Source organism: Falco cherrug, chromosome 17 (assembly GCF_023634085.1).
Source record: "Falco cherrug isolate bFalChe1 chromosome 17, bFalChe1.pri, whole genome shotgun sequence".
Lineage (NCBI taxonomy): Eukaryota > Metazoa > Chordata > Aves > Falconiformes > Falconidae > Falco > Falco cherrug.
In genome coordinates, this window is record NC_073713.1 from 1,411,966 (window position 1) to 1,428,309 (window position 16,344).

The window sequence follows — 16,344 nt, forward strand, 5'->3', positions numbered from 1 at the left end:
CAAGTGCTGTGTAAACTGAGCCCGTGCTGGGGCTCCACGGCTGCCGAGGGGGACAGCTGCCACCAGGCCACCGGCAGGAGAGCTCCGGCAGAGGACAGTGGCTGGAGAAGGAGCAGGATCTCTGCTCCTCTGCCCCCAGGGTGTTTGCCTCCCAGCTTTGGGCTGAGCTTCCCATCGGGAAGGCTGATGGAGCTGGTGCCTGGGACAGGCGTCCCCAGCAGCCCCACGGTGCCCCAGCTCCCTGGCGCTGGCTGCTGCCTGGCCATGTGATGGCAAACCGGACATTCCTGTGCCTCAGCTTCCCCTGACACGCCGGGAGGATGATGAGGGTGCAAGAGGCCTGACTCAGCCATGCCAGCCCCAGGGCTTTGCTGGGCAGCAGGGAAGCTCAGCACCATTACGGGCAGGGAGGGGCCAGGCAGGCCAGGAAGCGATGGGAGGAACTGGGGTTTTCTCACACCCCCTCAGCTCCTCGGGCTCCTGGCACGCTCTGCTCCACCGCAGCCCTGGGGTCTGCTCTGATGTGACGGGGGGCACTCCGCAGTGCAGGCGGCCCTAGCAGATGCAGCACTCCTCTGGGGTAAGACCTCTCTTCCCACAGCACCAACGGGTTAGTGAGCTGCTGTGTCTGGGGCAGTTCTCCCTCTCGGGCCCTGCACCCCTCCATTGGCTTCCCAAGGCACATGCTGCCCTGTAGACACCTGTCCCGCTGCCAGAAAGCACCGGCTGCTCTCCCGCTCCCAAGCCGGCGGCTTTCCTGGGGGCAGACGCACCCTGCGCACACCCATGGGGAGCAGCGGCTCCACAGCCGTGGCATGGCACAGTGGGAGGGCGCAGACACTGCTGGCAGTGGGCGATGGCACAGGGTGCTGTCAGAGAGCACGGGCACCCCTGGCAGTGGGTGATGGCACAGCGTGCTGTCGGAGAGCGTGGGCACCGCTGGCAGTGGGTGATGGCACAGGGTGCTGTCAGAGAGCACAGGCACCCCTGGCAGTGGGTGATGGCACAGCGTGCTGTCGGAGAGCGTGGGCACCGCTGGCAGTGGGTGATGGCACAGGGTGCTGTTGGAGAACACGGGCATGGCTGGCAGTGGGTGATGGCACAGGGTGCTGTCAGAGAGCACGGGCACTGCTGGCAGTGGGTGATGGCACAGCGTGCTGTCGGAGAGCACGGGCACTGTTGGCAGGGGGTGATGGCACAGGGTGCTGTCAGAGAGCACGGGCACTGCTGGCAGTGGGTGATGGCACAGGGTGCTGTTGGAGAGCACAGGCACTGCTGGCAGTGGGTGATGGCACAGCGTGCTGTCAGAGAGCACGGGCACTGTTGGCAGGGGGTGATGGCACAGCGTGCTGTCAGAGAGCACGGGCACTGTTGGCAGGGGCTGATGGCACAGGGTGCTGTCGGAGAGCACGGGCACCGCTAGCAGCAGGTGATGGCATGGGGCTGTGCCAGCACTGAGGCACCTGTCCTGAGCCCAAAGGATCATCTCTGCTGGCAGTGGGGACGGGTGGCAGGGGCAGCCCAGAGGGGGTCTCTGTGCCAGGCTGCTCTGTGTCCTAGCAAGGCAGGCAGCCAGGCGTGTGCTCCCTGGGAGCTGAGGGGCTCCAGCACTCCCAATCCAGCCCCTGTAGCGGGTGCCAGTCCCTTGGCCAGGGTCCCATGTCCCTCTGAGGAACATTCCCCACTGCACATGTCAAATCCCAGCTGGCAGAACCACCCCTGGGCCCTCCTAGTGCTGGCAAGGGTGGCCGCAGCCTGGCCGGGAAGAGCGGAGTGTTTCGTGGAGTCCTTGCCTGGGAGCAGGTCGTCCACGCCTCAGCCTCTGTTCCCAAACAGGTCTGTGCGCTCCACCTTGCTCTTGCTTGTAAATAGTTTCCTCTGCGCTGTGGGATGGCGGTTCCCTGGGCAATAACAGCAACCGGGATGCAGCCGGCTGGCGGGCGAGCTGGGCTGCTGGCCAGGAGGCCATGGCGCCTGGATGCTGCTTCCCACCACCGTCTCCTAAAAGCAGCCCCCGGGCGTTTCCACGCCGGGTTAGTTGGGCAGGGGTGGCTGGGGGACCTGACACCGCAGCCACCTCAGCCCCCGCCCCAGGGTCTGTGGAGCCAAGGGGGGCTCATCTCCACCGTGCACACCTCCCTCCCACCACTCTGGTTTCATGGGGGTCGCTTCTGGCAGCCTGCCATGGAGGACGCCGGGCACACGGGCAGGGGCCACAGCAGGGCGGCTGGGGTGGCTCCCATCCCCGGGGCGATGCTTGCAGGGGGGTGCTGCCAGCTCCCTCAGGCAGGGGGGTCCCGCTTGGGGCAGGCATGGCCGGGGACTCCTGGGCTCTGAGCAGGAGCCTGGATCCCAGCCAGGGTCAGGCAGGGAGCGAGTGATGCTGCGGTGGCTCCTCTTGCCGGGGATCCAGTGCCCGTCCCCAAGCCTGGATGCTCCCTGGGTGCTGCCGGGGCTGCGCAAGGGCTGGGCCAGGCACCATCTCCATCTCCGTCACCTCCTGGCTTGGAGCTGGGCCAGAGCCCGCCCTGGCAGGGCTGGGAAAAGCCTTTGAATCAGGGTCATCTCCCAGGTGACTGGAGACTCTCAGAGCCACATGAGCCACTGTCCTGCCAGGGAGGGGACGCCAAGCACCTGGGGAGCCGAGCGCCAGCAACGCCAGGACCGAGGAGCTTGGCTGGGGTCCTGCCTGCCCTGCTGCCAGCCTCAGCCCCAGGACAGGTAGGGGACCAGCCACCAGCCTACCAGCCTGAGTGCTAAAAGCAAACTTTCCCCTGGCTCCAGGCAGGTGCTGGAGGCTGCTGGCTGCCATGCTGCCCTGTCCCAGCTCCGGGCTGGCTCCACGTGTGCCCTGGCCACCTCCATCCCTGTCCCATGTATCTCCTGCTCCGTGCAGGTGCCACCTGTGGGGACAGAGGGCTGGGCTGGCACCCACGCCTACAGGCTGGCTCTGCCTGCCTGGCGGGGGCACGGCAGCCGCCTCACCGGGAGGACTTGTGTCAGCTTGAATTACTGACGGGAGGGCAGCAGGGCACAGCCGCGGCAGGGAGATGGGCAGGCTGCTTGGGTGGCCCGGCCTCTGCGATGAGGGGGTCCCTGGCTGTCCCCACAGTCCTCCAAAGGTGGTCGTGGCTACACCAAGGTCCTTACCTGCTGCCTGGTGCCAGGCACCAGGCATAGAGCAGGGATGGATGGCAAGGACTCCCACGCTGACGCCCTGACCTTGTCTCAGGCTCCTCAGCCAAGCAGGGGTGTGTTAGCAGTGAGCTGGAAATGACAACCCCCTGCCAAACCCCAGTACTCACTCTGAATAACAAGGGGAAGGTGCTGGTCTGGCTGGATCAGTCCATCCCGCCTGCCTATCTCGGCCAGAGTCGGACAAAAGCATCATGACTGTGATCATGCAACTGCCTCCCATCTGGAAGAGGCACTGGGGACACCTTCTCCAGCCCCAAGAGCAGGACAGCCACGGGGCTGTGTGGTAGGGATGCCAAGGCTGGGGCAGGGGTGACTGCTGCAGTCCCCTGACTTCAGTGACTGTGGGTGCCAGGATGCTGGGTGCCTCTGGCTGCGCCCCAGGGCTCCCTTCTGTGGGATGAGGTGCCTGAAGGCACATGGGTGGCAGTGACAGCTGGGCGCTGCTGTCCCAGGCTCTCCAGGAGGGCTGGCAGGCGGCAGGAGCCATAGCCACGCTGCACCCCACAGCCTGCCCTGCAGCCTTCATGCCCTGGGTTCCCGTTGTTGCCTGTCTGCCTCTCCAGGCAAGGCAGGAGCCAGTGGGCTACTGGGTGGGTGCCAGTGGTGGTGGGCACCTGGTGGTGCTGACCCCTGGGCTCTTCTCTTGCAGTCGATGCCTCCAGGAGAGCCTGCTGAGCCCCAGCCTCCAGTATGTCCCAGCTCTCTTCCACCCTGAAGCGGTACGTCGACTCGTCCAGGTATGCCGAGACCACCTACAGCAAGGTGCCCAGCGGCTACAGCTCCTACACCTCCTATGGATCCACCTTGGCCACATCCTACGCAGACAGCGACAAAATTGGCTTCAAAGCCAGCTACCTGGCCTCCCCTCGGTACCACCACACGGGGCTGTCCCCAACCAGTGGCTATGACAGCAGCCGGCTGCCTCTGTACCCCGACTCCAGCATCCGCCTGAGCCCCACGTACATCCGCACACAGCCCCAGCCACCCAGTGGCAGGCTGAGCGGGGGTGCGTGCTACCCCTTCGTGGGGGGCCCTAGCAGCCCCCCAGGCTACCTACCCACCACAGCATCTCTCAGCCGTCGCAAATCCATCAGCCACTCGGACCTGGCACGGGAGTTTTCAGGGCTGCACGCCTCGGACAGCACCTACACACCCAGCGCCCTCAGCACCCGGGGCCGCCAGGAGCTCGGTGCTCTACAGGGTCTCTACCAGGCTGCTGCACACTCCGACTACGTCCGCGGCTACCTGGAGAGCTATGGGAGGAAAAGCAGTCATGGCAGCCTCCCTGCTGGCCCCCTCAGCCCCTCACAGGCCACCCTCGGCTCTGCCCTGCCACCCTTGGGCACCCACTGTGCCAGGCAGCCCTGCGAGAGGGATGATGGCTACTGCGATGTGCCCACCCGGGACCCCACGGTGAGTGCTGCCTGCTGGGGCGGGGGGAAAAAGCTGTGCTGCGGCGGGGGGGACGGGGGGACACACGACGTGGTCCATGCCTGCTTGTACTGAGCCAGGGAGCCCGAGGCACCTTGTATGTTCTCCCTGGGAATTTCGGTGCGTTGCTCCGTGCCTCAGTTTCTGCATCTGTGCCAAGCAGGGCTGCTGCTGCTGCCCCTTCGAGCCGCCCGTGCCAGCACAGCAGCCCTGGGCCAGAGCTGCTGCGGCAGCCATGTACGGGGAGGCACGTGTCCTCCGCGGGGCTGTGCTCCTCGCTGCCTGCGCTGCTGGGAGCACAGCTCACGGGGTGCCCTGTGGCGAAGGGTGCCCATGTGTCAGCAGCAGTGTGCGTGCTGCACCTTTCTGCATGCGTGTGTGACAGCGGGTGACAGCACGGGCAGGCACACTCACACCCCCGTGCATGTAAACCTGCGTGGGCGCATGCCGTCCACTGTGTCCCCACACAGCTGGCTGCGCCCGTACCCCCTGCCCTCTGCGCCCTCCCTGCCCTGGCCCAGTGCTGGGCCAAAGAGGGTTTCCTGCTGCCTCATCCCAGCTCCAGAAGGTGACACGACAGGGCTGGGCACTCGCCATGCTGGAGACACCCAGCTGGGAAGGCTGGTTTGGCTGGTACTGGCTCTGGCACAGTGACTGGGAGCCCCGCTGCCAGTCAGGTGTTTCACTGGTGCCCCGCGATGCCTGATCCCAGGCCATGGTCTGTTGCTGCCATCCTGGAGCCCTGCGCCCCGGCCACCAGCACGGGCCACAGCAGCCAGGGAAGCGGCAGTCTCTCCATGGCAGCGGCTGCCCTGCACAGCATCGTGCGTGGTGGCAGGCGCTCGGCGTCCCAGGCATCAGTTGGTGCTGCACCATCCCCAGAGCCTCAGCCCCGGGCCAGGAGCAGGCACCACACACAGCCCGGCTCGGGCACGCAGGGGAGCAGCCTGGTAATTTTCCACTCAGGTTTCCTTCCAAGATCTGGTCGGGCTCTGCCCGCATTGTCTCCCGCTCTCTTCCCAGTCAGCCATCGCTCACCCGCGGTGGAGGCGAGTCTGCCCCGGCACAGGGTCCCACCTGCCCTTTGCTTCCCTGTGGCTCTGTCCCGCCATCGTCCAACCAAACCAGGAGTATAAGGGCTGGGGGACTCTTTTCTGCTTCCCTGCAAGCAGGAGAGGAAGCTCTTTCCACCCAGTGCCCCCACATCCCTCCCTGTGCCCAAGGGCCTGGGAAAAGGGCTGTGGGAGGCGCAGCTGGAGCACGGGGTAGGGAGGAACGGAGGCTGCTCCTGCCTGCCAGGTGCCCGCAGTTGGGGCTTAGTGGGAAAGGTCTCCCCCGACCCCCTGGAGCTGCCAGTTCCTGGCAGGGCTGGCTCCCCTCTGCCCTCTTCCTGGCACCCACCTGGGTTTTCAACCCCCACCCAAGTCCCCAGGCACGGGAGCAGGGGCCTTAGAGGGCGTGCGGCATCACAGCCCACTGCTGGCATCTCACCTGCCCCTTCCCCAGCGCCCTCCGCCCCAGAGCCAGCTGCACCGCACGCAGTGCCAGCAGTGCCCTGCCCTGTGTGGGACCCCCTGTGCCCAGCCTGCCTGGTCCCTGGACCCCGGCCCTGGGGCGAGGGAGCAGGATGGGGGGCTGGGGGGAGCGGAGGAGGTGCTGTGGAAGGGAATTCCTGCCTCCCCCTCTCACCCAGACCCTGGGAGAGGGGACCGAGAGGGGACCTGGCAGGTGCCGCCAGCCATGGGCACTCAGTAAAGGGCTCGCCACCACTGCTAGGACAGGGGTCCCCACCCCCCGGTGCCCACCCCCCGCTCCAGTGGGTGCCAGCCTGCTGCCAGAGGATGGCCATGGGGCAGCAGGGGCTGCGCTGCTCCCAAACCACTGCCTTGTGGTCTGTGTGCCAGTGCGGCCGGGGACTTTCCAGCCAGGGCTGAGGGGTGGCAAAGGTGAGCAGGGCTTGGCAGCTGGCACAGGGTGCTGGGGCGGGCACCTGTGCCAGGGCAGGCTGGATCGGTGACACTGGCTTACGTTTCCTTCGTGCTTTGATGGGCACACCTGCTATTTTCCACTCCTGTGCTTTTTTTCCTCCTTTTCCCAAGCCGGGAAGCAAATGTACCGATAGTAAAACAGACTCGGGCACCTGCAGTCGTGCCAGGTGCCGGAAACAAGCGCATGTTGCAGCCACAGCGCTGCCATCGGTTCTGCCCCATTACCCAGCCCCGAGAGCAGCGCCGGCAGCACCCGCTCCCGCTGGAGCCAGGGCATGGCAGAGCTGGCTCAGCACCTCCTCCCGTCCCTTCTTTCCCAGCCGCCTCCTGCCTCTGCACCACGCCAACCACCACCCAGAGGAGTTTGCAGCCAGGAGGTGAGGGTGCCCACGTTTGTTCCTACCCACGCTGTGGCTTTGCGCCTCAGTTTACCGTCCCACAGGGCAAAGGGAGGCGCGAGCAGTGCCCGCCGAGCCGCCAGCTCCACGCAGGGCTGTGCTGGCTCCCGGGAAGGGCAGGCTGGCGGGGGGCAGGAGCGGAGCTGTGCCGCCCCATTAAGCACCCTGGGTGAACATAGGGTCAGAAGGCCAGAGCCACCCACAAAACCGCCGGCAGCTCTCCGCAGTCCCATCCCGAGCAGCTGACATCTCTGGCCTGCAGCCAGTCCCGGCCCTGCCTGCCTTGGCGGTGCCAGCCGGGCCTGTGGCAACCTCTGCCTGTGGCAGAAGGTCACCGCTGCAGAGGGGACAGCCGAGGGCAGGGAGCTGGCCCTGAGTGACGCCATCCCGCCAGGTCTCCCCTTCTCCCTCCGGCTCGAGCCTGGCCCCGAGAGCCTGCGTGCCGCCCAGGCTGCAGGGGGATTTGGTCCTTGGCCCAGGGCGCCCGATGCCACCAGGGCACAAGGTTCAGCACGGGATGTGGCTGAACGCTACCCCTCTCACCGTGGAACTGGCTCTGCCGGCACGCTGCATCCCCAGGGAGGGTGCTGCACCAGCACCCTGCGCAGTGCTTGGGGCAGGCTGCGCAGTGGGGCAGATCCTGCCCCCAGGTTACCAGCGAGCTGCAGGGCAGGGTGCTGGGAGCCCTGGCCGGCGTGGCACAGCGTGGCGCACGCCGGGGAGCCGTGCCATGGCCCATGGCCCAGGCTGCGACCTGCCACGGCTGCAGGGGGCACCGACACAGGCTGTGTGAGGCCGGTGGGTGCACACCCCCGTGTGCACACCGTGTCCCTGCGTGTGTACGGTGTACACACCACGGGGTGTGTATATATATATACACATGCGTGCACATGCAAGCGGGGATTACGACAAGCGTCCTGCTGTGATGTAAAAAGCCCTGGCCCCGCAGATGAATAACTGCAAGATGCCTCCTCAGATATTTTTGCTGGTGCCAAAAATAGCCTCCCTCCCTCTCCCCCCTCCCTCTCCCCCCTCCTTCCCCAGTCAGCCCTTCCAGTGGCTGCGCCGAGCTTGTGCCGCGGACAGGGGAGGCTGCAACTGCAGCAACCGGGATTCAAACAGCAGCCACCGGCTCTGGCTGGGCGGTGCTGGTGGGGGCTGGCATGGGGGGAGCAGTCTCTGCTCCGCACCTCCAGCCCCCTCGGTGAGGCTGGAAGCTGTGGCTGTCCTCGGAGCAGCCTGGCTGCGCTCCCTGCCCTCCGTCACCCATGGAAATTTCCCCGAGCGGTGGGTAAGGCACCTGGGCACGCACAGCAGTCGCAGGGCTCTGCTGCGGTCAGAGGGGTGAAGCAGCGGGAGACGCAGGACCGGGATGCAGGACACCTGGGCTCCCTGCCAGCTTCCTCACCTGCTCTTGCTGCAGGGGAAGAGCTGGAGCTCTGCCCGCCCCGTGCCTCAGTTTACCCAGCGCTCAGAGGGGACACACCAGATGCGGTCTCTGCTCCACAGGGGATTTGGGCGGGTGTTCCCCAACGAAGGCACTGAAATACCCTCTGAGCTCAACGCCAACGCACTCCCCAGAGGAGGGGGGGTATGCATTGCCTACTGTTGCTCATTGCCCCCCAAATGGCACTGCCCAGCAACCCCCCAACCCTCTCAGCCAGCCCCTGGTACAGGCACCCCATGCACCCACAACTGTGTGAGTGTCCCCGCTCTGCCAGGCAGGTGACCCCAGGCTGGGGCAGACCCCCAGCACCCACCCAGCCCCCGGGCCAGTGCCGTGCTGCCGGTGCAGTGGGAGGGGGACCGGCAGTGGGAGGGGGACCGGCAGTGGGAGGGGGGGCCCGCTGCCCCACTCCCCGGGAGTGCGGGGGCTTGTGCCAGGTGCCACATTGCCCTGGCCAGGCTGGTGCTGGGGGACAGGGGATCCCAGCGGGGGGGGGGGGGGGGAGGGGGGGCACCGATGGCTGCCCGCCACCTGCCCATTGCCCCCGACCGGTGCTGGGGGGGGGCACCTAGGGCTGCCCACCGCCTCCCCATTGCCCCCGACCGGTGCTGGGGGGGGCACTGATGGCTGCCCACCGCCTGCCCATTGCCCCTGGCTGGTGCTGGAGAGGCACCGAGGGTTATGTGCTGCTTCCCCCTTGCCCCCGGCCAGTTCTGGGGGGGCACCTAGGGCAGCCCACCGCCTCCCCATTGCCCCCGGCCAGTGCTGGAGGGGCACTGAGGGTTGCGTGCTGCCTCCCCATTGCCCCCGGCTCATGCTGGGGGGCACCTAGGGCAGCCCGCCGCCTCCCCATTGCCCCTGCCCGGTGCTGGGGGGGCACCGATGGCTGCTCGCCGCCCCCCCTCCGTGGTCCGCGGTGCCGGGACCGTGCCGGCGCTGGGCCCCACGGTCACGGCCGCCCCTCGCGGCCCCCCCCCGGCCCCCCCCGTACCACGTGGGGCGGCGGGGCCGGCCGTCACGGAGCGCGGTGCCTCTCCACCCATTTGATGTCAGAGCCGCTCAGGTGCCGTCAGCCCCGGCCCCGGCACCCGCACCCGCACCCGCACCCCAGCGCGGCGGGCTCCGGCCGGGCCGGCAGCCTGACCCCTGCCCCAGGCCCCGGCTGGCCCCAGGCGAGGGGTGCCCACCCCCCGGCAGCCCCCCCCCGAGCCGCGGCTGGCCCTCGCGGGGGCCATCATGAGGGACTCCTACACGGTGACGCTGCCCGAGGAGCCCCCCGCGCTCCCCGACCTTCACAAGGACCTGCGCCCCCGCACCTCCATGCCAGGGTCCCTGCTGGTCTCCACCTTCGTCGGGCTCGTCCTCAACAAGACCAAGGTACGAGCCCCCGCGGCCGCCCGCAGCCCCTTACCCTCCGGCTGGGGGGCAGGGGAGGGGGCTGCCCTCCCCGGGGAGCGCGGGGCACCCTCCCTCGCCGGAGGATGGGGTGCCTGGGGCTGGGTGCCCGTCCCGGGTGGCCGCGGGGCCGGCGTGCCCTGGTGCCCTGCCTGCAGAAGGGACATGGAGCAGGTGATAGCACGTGTCGCGACGCCTGGGTCCCTCTCCCAGCCCTGCCCCTGCGGTGACCTTGGCCAAGTCCCCGTGCCCCAGCCTTGCCGCTGGAAGGATGGGGCTGCTGGCCACGCTAGCCCCTCGGCCGTGCCACCGGGCTCAGGCTGGCTGTCCCTGGAGCCACAGTGCCGGGGCACATCTCCCCCGGTGGGAACAGCAGGCGCAAGGGGCAGGGAGGGCACTTACGTAAGGTGGCTGCTCCCGCTCCCCTGACACCCCGGCAGGCGCTTGGCCTGAGGACCCAGATGGGGAAGGACAAGGATCTTGTCCCTTGTCCCCATCCCTTGTCCCCTGTCCCCCTCCTGCAGTGCAGCCTCAGGGACTCCCCAGCCACCATCGCGTGAGCCAGCTCTCCTTCGCCGCCTCCGAGCAGCACCGTGTCCTAGATAAAGCCCTGGACGGGCAAGGGGGATTAGCTGGAGTTGAGTCACCCAGGGGAGGGAAAAGCAGGGTGTGGGGGGGAAATAAGACCTCGGTACACGCAGGCTTGTGCTATGGTATGGGAGCACCTGCCCCCCCTCCAGCCCCAGCCCTCCCCTGGGGTGGCTCCAGGCTCTGGGAGGGCACTAGGTCCTGGCCTGGCCAGGCAGCGGGCGAGTGTGAGGTCCATGGGGAGGTTTGCACCCACGCTGGCCAGTTCCTCCTGGCACACAGTGGGAGCTGCCAGACCAGGGCGACTGGACCAGCAGCATCCTGGTGGGGATGGCTGGGGCACATGGGGCAGCACCCAGGAATTGCTGCTAGCCCCCCTGCCCCGGCACTGTGACCTTGCCCGCAGTAGGCATGGGGACATGAGCAGCCAGCTCTCGGGGGCTTGGCCTCTTCAGGGCTTGTAGGCTGTTGGGACACAGACCCACCTGTCTTGCTGCCTGCTCAGCCCTGTCCGCTCAGGGACTGTCACCAGGCCAGCTCCGCCAGCCGTGGTGCAGCACTGACCCACCACAGCCTTCTGGCACCCCTCACCTGGCTGAGCCTGCCCCCCAGCCGGGGGGTCCTGGCCTGGGACCGGTGCTGGGGTTGCCTGGCACTTCTGCACAGCCACCCCCCAGGACTGAGCACCACGGCTGGGGACACCCCTGTGCGCTGGGCACTGCGGGGGCACTGATGCAGCACATGGGTACACGGTCTGTCCGGCAGACTCGCGTGTGCCCACACCGGGTGGCTGAGTCCCCACCGGTGCTGGTCCCCCCTGAGGTGGGTGATGCCTGCGCCGTCGCTAAGGAGCACGTGTAACTGGATCTGGGTTATTTTGGGCTGCTGTCAGGGCTGGGTGCTCAGCACCTCCCACACACACACACCAGCTGCTGCTATTTCAGAGCTGCTGGGCCCCCTCCTCTCCTCCTCCCCCTCCTCACGCCTGGGGTGGGCAGCTGGGGCATTTGCCTGAGGATCCTTAAAACCCGGTCATCTGGGGGGGTGTGTCTGACCCTGCAAGCCCTGTTGGCCCCCCACCCTGCTTGGGCACAGCTCAGGGGGGCTTGGCTCCACCACTGCCCTCTGCGCTGGGCTTGCATGCAGGGCTGGGTGCAGGACCCCCCCCGGCTGCCACTACTCATCCCTGCCAGCATCTGGTCCCCTATGCTGGGAGAGGGGTGGGCAGTTCTATGGCCCCCCAGACCCCACCGCGCTCTCGGTCTCTCCAGCAAAGAGTGGTGATGCCTCCTGACCCCCCCAGCCCCCGTCCGTGCCTGGTGTGAGCCTGCCCGGCTCAGGGAGCGCCTGGGCACCTGGAAGAGGCACGGCACAGCCAGGCCAGCAAGCGGCTGGGGGGGCACCGCTGGGCATGCAGCCCCGTCCCCCCAGCTGATTGCCGCAGGGCTGGGCTTGCATTTTCCCAAGTGGACTTTATCCTGCAAAACAGCTGTGCCAAAGCCTGGGCTGTGCTTGTGCAGGGTGTCCTGGAGGGGACAGCCAGCGTGGGCAAGGTGGGCAGCAGTGGGGCACTGGGCACCTCCTGCAGCTGTGGGGCAGGCACAGGGCATTGCTGCCCCCCAGGTTCCCGGGGCACAGGGCTGGCAAGGGTAGGCAGCAGGGGGGGGTGGGCTGGCCTGCAGCCCGGGGCATGGGCCAGCAGTGTCGCCAGGCAGGGAGAACTTTGAGCCCTGCACATTATCCTGGGCCAGGGAGCCAAGCAGCGGCAGCGGCCAGGCAGGCGGGATGGGGCAGGCAAGCGCTGGCTTCCCACCAGCTCCTCAGCCACGGTCCTGGGCGCAACTGGTGCAAAGAGCAGCTGTGGTGCTGGCTCTGCCCATGATGCACACGGCAGGATGGGGCCTCTGCTTGGACTTGAAGCTCTGCTCCACGCAGATGCCTGCGGCACGTGGCCTCACTGGCCCCCGTCTCACCCCCGTTCCCTCTCTCCGCAGAGCTCTAAAACAGTGCAGGGGCTGACCGGCCTGCGAAACCTCGGCAATACGGTGAGTGCTTACCCCGGCACCCGGCCGCATGGCCCCAGCTCACACCGTGCTCTTCTGCGGGCTCATCTGTGGGGCAGTGGGGAGCCCTCTCCCTTCACCTCGCTGCCAGCACCCACACTTGCCCCGGCAGCTCCCTGCACCCCGCTCCTGACGGTGCTGGCTGAGGAAGAGCTTCCCATGCTCCGCACTGCTTCATCCCTACCCTCTGCCCACCCGCCCCAGGTGTCCCCCTGCAACCGCCTGCCTCCCTCTGCCTCCCGTTGCCATGGTTTTCTCTTCTGCCTCCCCCAGTGCTTCATGAACTCCATCCTGCAGTGCCTGAGCAACACCAAGGAGCTGCGGGATTACTGCCTGCAGAACCAGTACCTGCGGGACCTCAACAACAACAGTCGCATGCGCACCGCGCTCATGTCAGGTAACCGTCAGTCACCGGCGCCTGCGGGGCTTCCCTGCAGCACATCCCTGCAGCAGTCCCTGCTTTCCTGAGCCAGAGGTCAATGCTTCTCCCCACCCTTGCTGGGGCAGGTGCTGTGCTGTGGGTGCCCAGGCAGTGGGAAGGCTGGGTCTCCCCTCCAGAGTTACCCCGGAGTGGGTGGCTGAGCTCTGCCCTGGAGGGCATGGCAGTGCCACCGGGCACCGCTGACCTGCCTCTTTGCCCACAGAGTTTGCAAAGCTGATTCAGCTGCTGTGGACCTCATCGCCCAACGACAGCGTGAGCCCCTCTGAGTTCAAGACGCAGATCCAGAGATATGCCCCTCGCTTTGTCGGCTACAAGTAAGGGGTGGCAGCGCAGGGGTGGCAGGAGGGAGCTGAGCCCCTGCTGCTGCTCACCAGCTGTGCCCCGTGTCTTGCAGCCAGCAGGATGCCCAGGAGTTCCTTCGGTTCCTCCTCGACGGGCTGCACAGCGAGGTGAACCGTGTGCTGGTGCGGCCACGGGCCAGCACGGACACCCTGGACCACCTCCCGTGAGTGCTGGCTGGGGTGGAAGCAGGGGACAAGCCCCACCGATGAGCTCACTGCCTGCAAGCACGGCCCAGGGACAGTGACCGCATGGGTCCCTCTGGGCTGGGTCACAGGGGCTGGCGTCCCCCAGGTGACACTCAGTACCACTCTGTCTTCCCATCTCTTGCAGTGATGACGAGAAGAGCCGGCAGATGTGGAGGAGGTACCAGGAGAGGGAGGACAGCCGCATTAGTGGTGAGCAGGGCTGTGAGGAGAGGAGGGCAGGGCTGCGCTGGGAGCAGGGCTGGGAACCGGGGGTCTCACCCTGCTTTGTCCCATCCCCACCAGACCTCTTCGTTGGGCAGCTGAAGAGTTCGCTGACCTGCAGCGAGTGCGGCTACTGCTCCACAGCCTTCGACCCCTTCTGGGACCTGTCCCTGCCCATCCCCAAGGTAAGTGGTCCCTGCTGGCTCCCGGCCCCCTGCCCCACACACCCTGTCCCTAACCCACACTGTGCTCCCACAGAAGGGCTACGGGGAGGTGACCCTCATGGACTGCCTACGGCTCTTCACCAAGGAGGACGTGCTGGACGGGGATGAGAAGCCGGTACGGGACACGGGGCATGGGGGTGTATGGGCTTGCCTTAGTGCAGGCTGGGCCCCTTTTCCTCCATGCCTTTGTTGCCAGGACTGTGGGCTTGTTGCCCGGTGGAGCTGGCCACTGCCCTCACCCTCCTGCTTGTGCTGTTTGTCTCTCACAGACATGTTGTCGCTGCAAAGCCAGGACGAGGTGCACAAAGAAATTTAGCATCCAGAAGTTCCCCAAGATCCTGGTGCTTCGTATCCTTCAGGCAGAGGGACAGGGACAGGGGGTGCTGGGGTGGGGGAGGGGGTGTGTGCAGGCGGTTCCTTACAGGTTCTCCTTTGTCCCTTGGCTCCTTGACATGACCCCCCAGACCTGAAGCGCTTCTCAGAGGCCAGGATACGAACGAGCAAGCTCACCACCTTCGTCAACTTTCAGCTGAAGGACCTGGACCTCCGGGAGTTCGCCTCACAGAGCTGCAGTGAGTGCGGGGCTCTCATGGCTCCAGCCCAGCCCTGGGCTCCCAGCTGGGTCCCTCATGCCCCCAGGGTGCTGCAGCCTGCGGTGGGAGCTGCAGACATTCGGGGTGCTGGTCCCTCCTGGCTCCAGCTCCATGCTGGGGGGCAGTGGGGCAGCCACCAGCATGGCTTGAGCACCACCCTTGCTCCCCGCAGACCACGCTGTTTACAACCTCTACGCCGTCTCCAACCACTCGGGTACCACCATGGGGGGACACTACACTGCCTACTGCAAGAGCCCCGTCTCCAGCGAGTGGCACAGTTTCAACGACTCCCGGTGAGGCTGCATGTGGGACAGGGTGGCGGTGGGATCAGGGCGAGCGGGGACCCCCTGCCCAGGGCACCCCGGTGCCTTATCCCCGTTGCTCACAGCACATCTCCCCATCTCCACAGTGTTACCCCGATGTCATCCAGCCACGTCCGCAGCAGCGATGCCTACCTGCTCTTCTATGAGCTGGCCAGCCCGTCCTCCCGCATGTAGCCAGCCCTGCCTCCCTGGGGACCCCCCGCGCCACCCCTCAGAGCTGGCCCCTCCAGGTTTCGGCCATTTGCTCCCCGGGTGCAAGAGGGAGGTGAAGAGGAGAGACCCCGAGGTGGCTGCAGGGGGAGGCTGGAGGCGGCCAGAAGACCCCAGGCAATGACACCCCAGCTCCAAACTGAGGAGGGCAGCCCACAGCGGGGCAGGGCCCGGGCAGCTCAGGCGCCTCCTGGTCTCTGGCATTTGGTTTTTGCCTTGGGGTACGTTTTAGTTTCTTTTCTTTTTTTTTTTTTTTTTTGGTGGTGTGTAATAAAAGTACTGAGCAAGGGACTCTGCGGGCATGGGGCTGCCTGCCCCATTGACTCAGCCAGGACCTCTGCTCCCCTGGGAGAGCAGCCAGAGCTGGGGACCTGGGAGAGCCTCCCGCATCCCTCCGGGCATCTTGGCACTCCCATTCCGCTTGGCCATCCCAGAGGATTCGTGAACTGCTCCTGGCCTCCTCCTGGCACTTGGGAACCTCCTGGCAAATGAGCCCAGCCCTTCAGTTGCCCATCGCAGGCAGCACGTCCCCACCAGCTGCCCCATGCACACTCCTCAAAGCAGCCTGAGTTCAGGCCCAGACTCATGGACAGGAAGAAGGAAAACATTTTGTGGAATTTATATGTATTTATAGTGGACTTCGCTCAACCTGGAGCAACCCACTGCTTCCCGGCTCTCCAGGGACTTGTGCCGGGGGATGCTTCAGGTAGATTTTTACCTGCCTCCTCATACAACGGTGCCTTAAACCATTTAGGGGAGCGGGAGGCCATTGGGGTTGCACAGGAATGTCCGTCCTGCGGAGGAGGGGGAGGTGAGGACAGTGGCTTTCCGGGACCATCTGCAATTGGGGCTTTCTTCTTCCTGCGATCAGGAGCCCCCCCGGGTGCCCGGGGATGCGCGTCCCCACCCACCTTGCTGCTCTGTCCTCCAGCTAGCAAACGCCAGTGGCCTTTTTAGCCTTTTCTCTAATTTATTCTCCCCATCCTGCCTTGCCTGAGGTGCAGCGGGAGGAAAGATGGGCCCGACCCAGCACAATCCCAGCCCCAGCCTGCAAGGCAGCTACATCCAACCCAGCAACCCATCCTGCTTCGCCCTCGCTGGCCCTGCGGGCACAGGCAGAGCACTCTGGCGTGGTGAGCATCCAGCCCAGCCGGGGCATCCCGGCAGGGCCTGGGGAGGGCAGGCCAGGATGGAGGGGCTGCCCGCGGCAGGTACCGAACTGGGGCAGCGTTGCTGCTTGGCAAGTGGCTTGTTTACTGTGTAAGCAAGATGGGTGGGAAGTGTCTCGTACAAGG

General features: G+C 66.4%; 1 protein-coding gene across 2 annotated transcripts; it reads left to right on the plus strand.

The window, feature by feature from the left end:
* The first annotated feature begins 467 nt into the window (after positions 1 to 467).
* Positions 468 to 15,157, plus strand: USP2 (ubiquitin specific peptidase 2). Of its 2 annotated transcripts, XM_005440189.3 has the most exons (13): positions 468 to 580; positions 3,848 to 4,611; positions 12,440 to 12,490; positions 12,782 to 12,905; positions 13,153 to 13,264; positions 13,345 to 13,455; positions 13,623 to 13,687; positions 13,781 to 13,884; positions 13,958 to 14,038; positions 14,193 to 14,271; positions 14,388 to 14,495; positions 14,689 to 14,809; positions 14,926 to 15,157. In XM_005440189.3, exons 2-13 carry the CDS (start codon positions 3,889 to 3,891, stop codon positions 15,011 to 15,013), a joined length of 1,767 nt encoding a protein of 588 aa, XP_005440246.2. In that variant the 5' UTR covers positions 468 to 580; positions 3,848 to 3,888; the 3' UTR covers positions 15,014 to 15,157. The 2 variants fall into 2 exon arrangements, with proteins under 2 accessions (XP_005440246.2, XP_055551836.1); XM_055695861.1 differs by lacking the exons at positions 468 to 580; positions 3,848 to 4,611 and adding an exon at positions 9,500 to 9,839.
* The last annotated feature ends 1,187 nt before the right edge of the window (positions 15,158 to 16,344 follow it).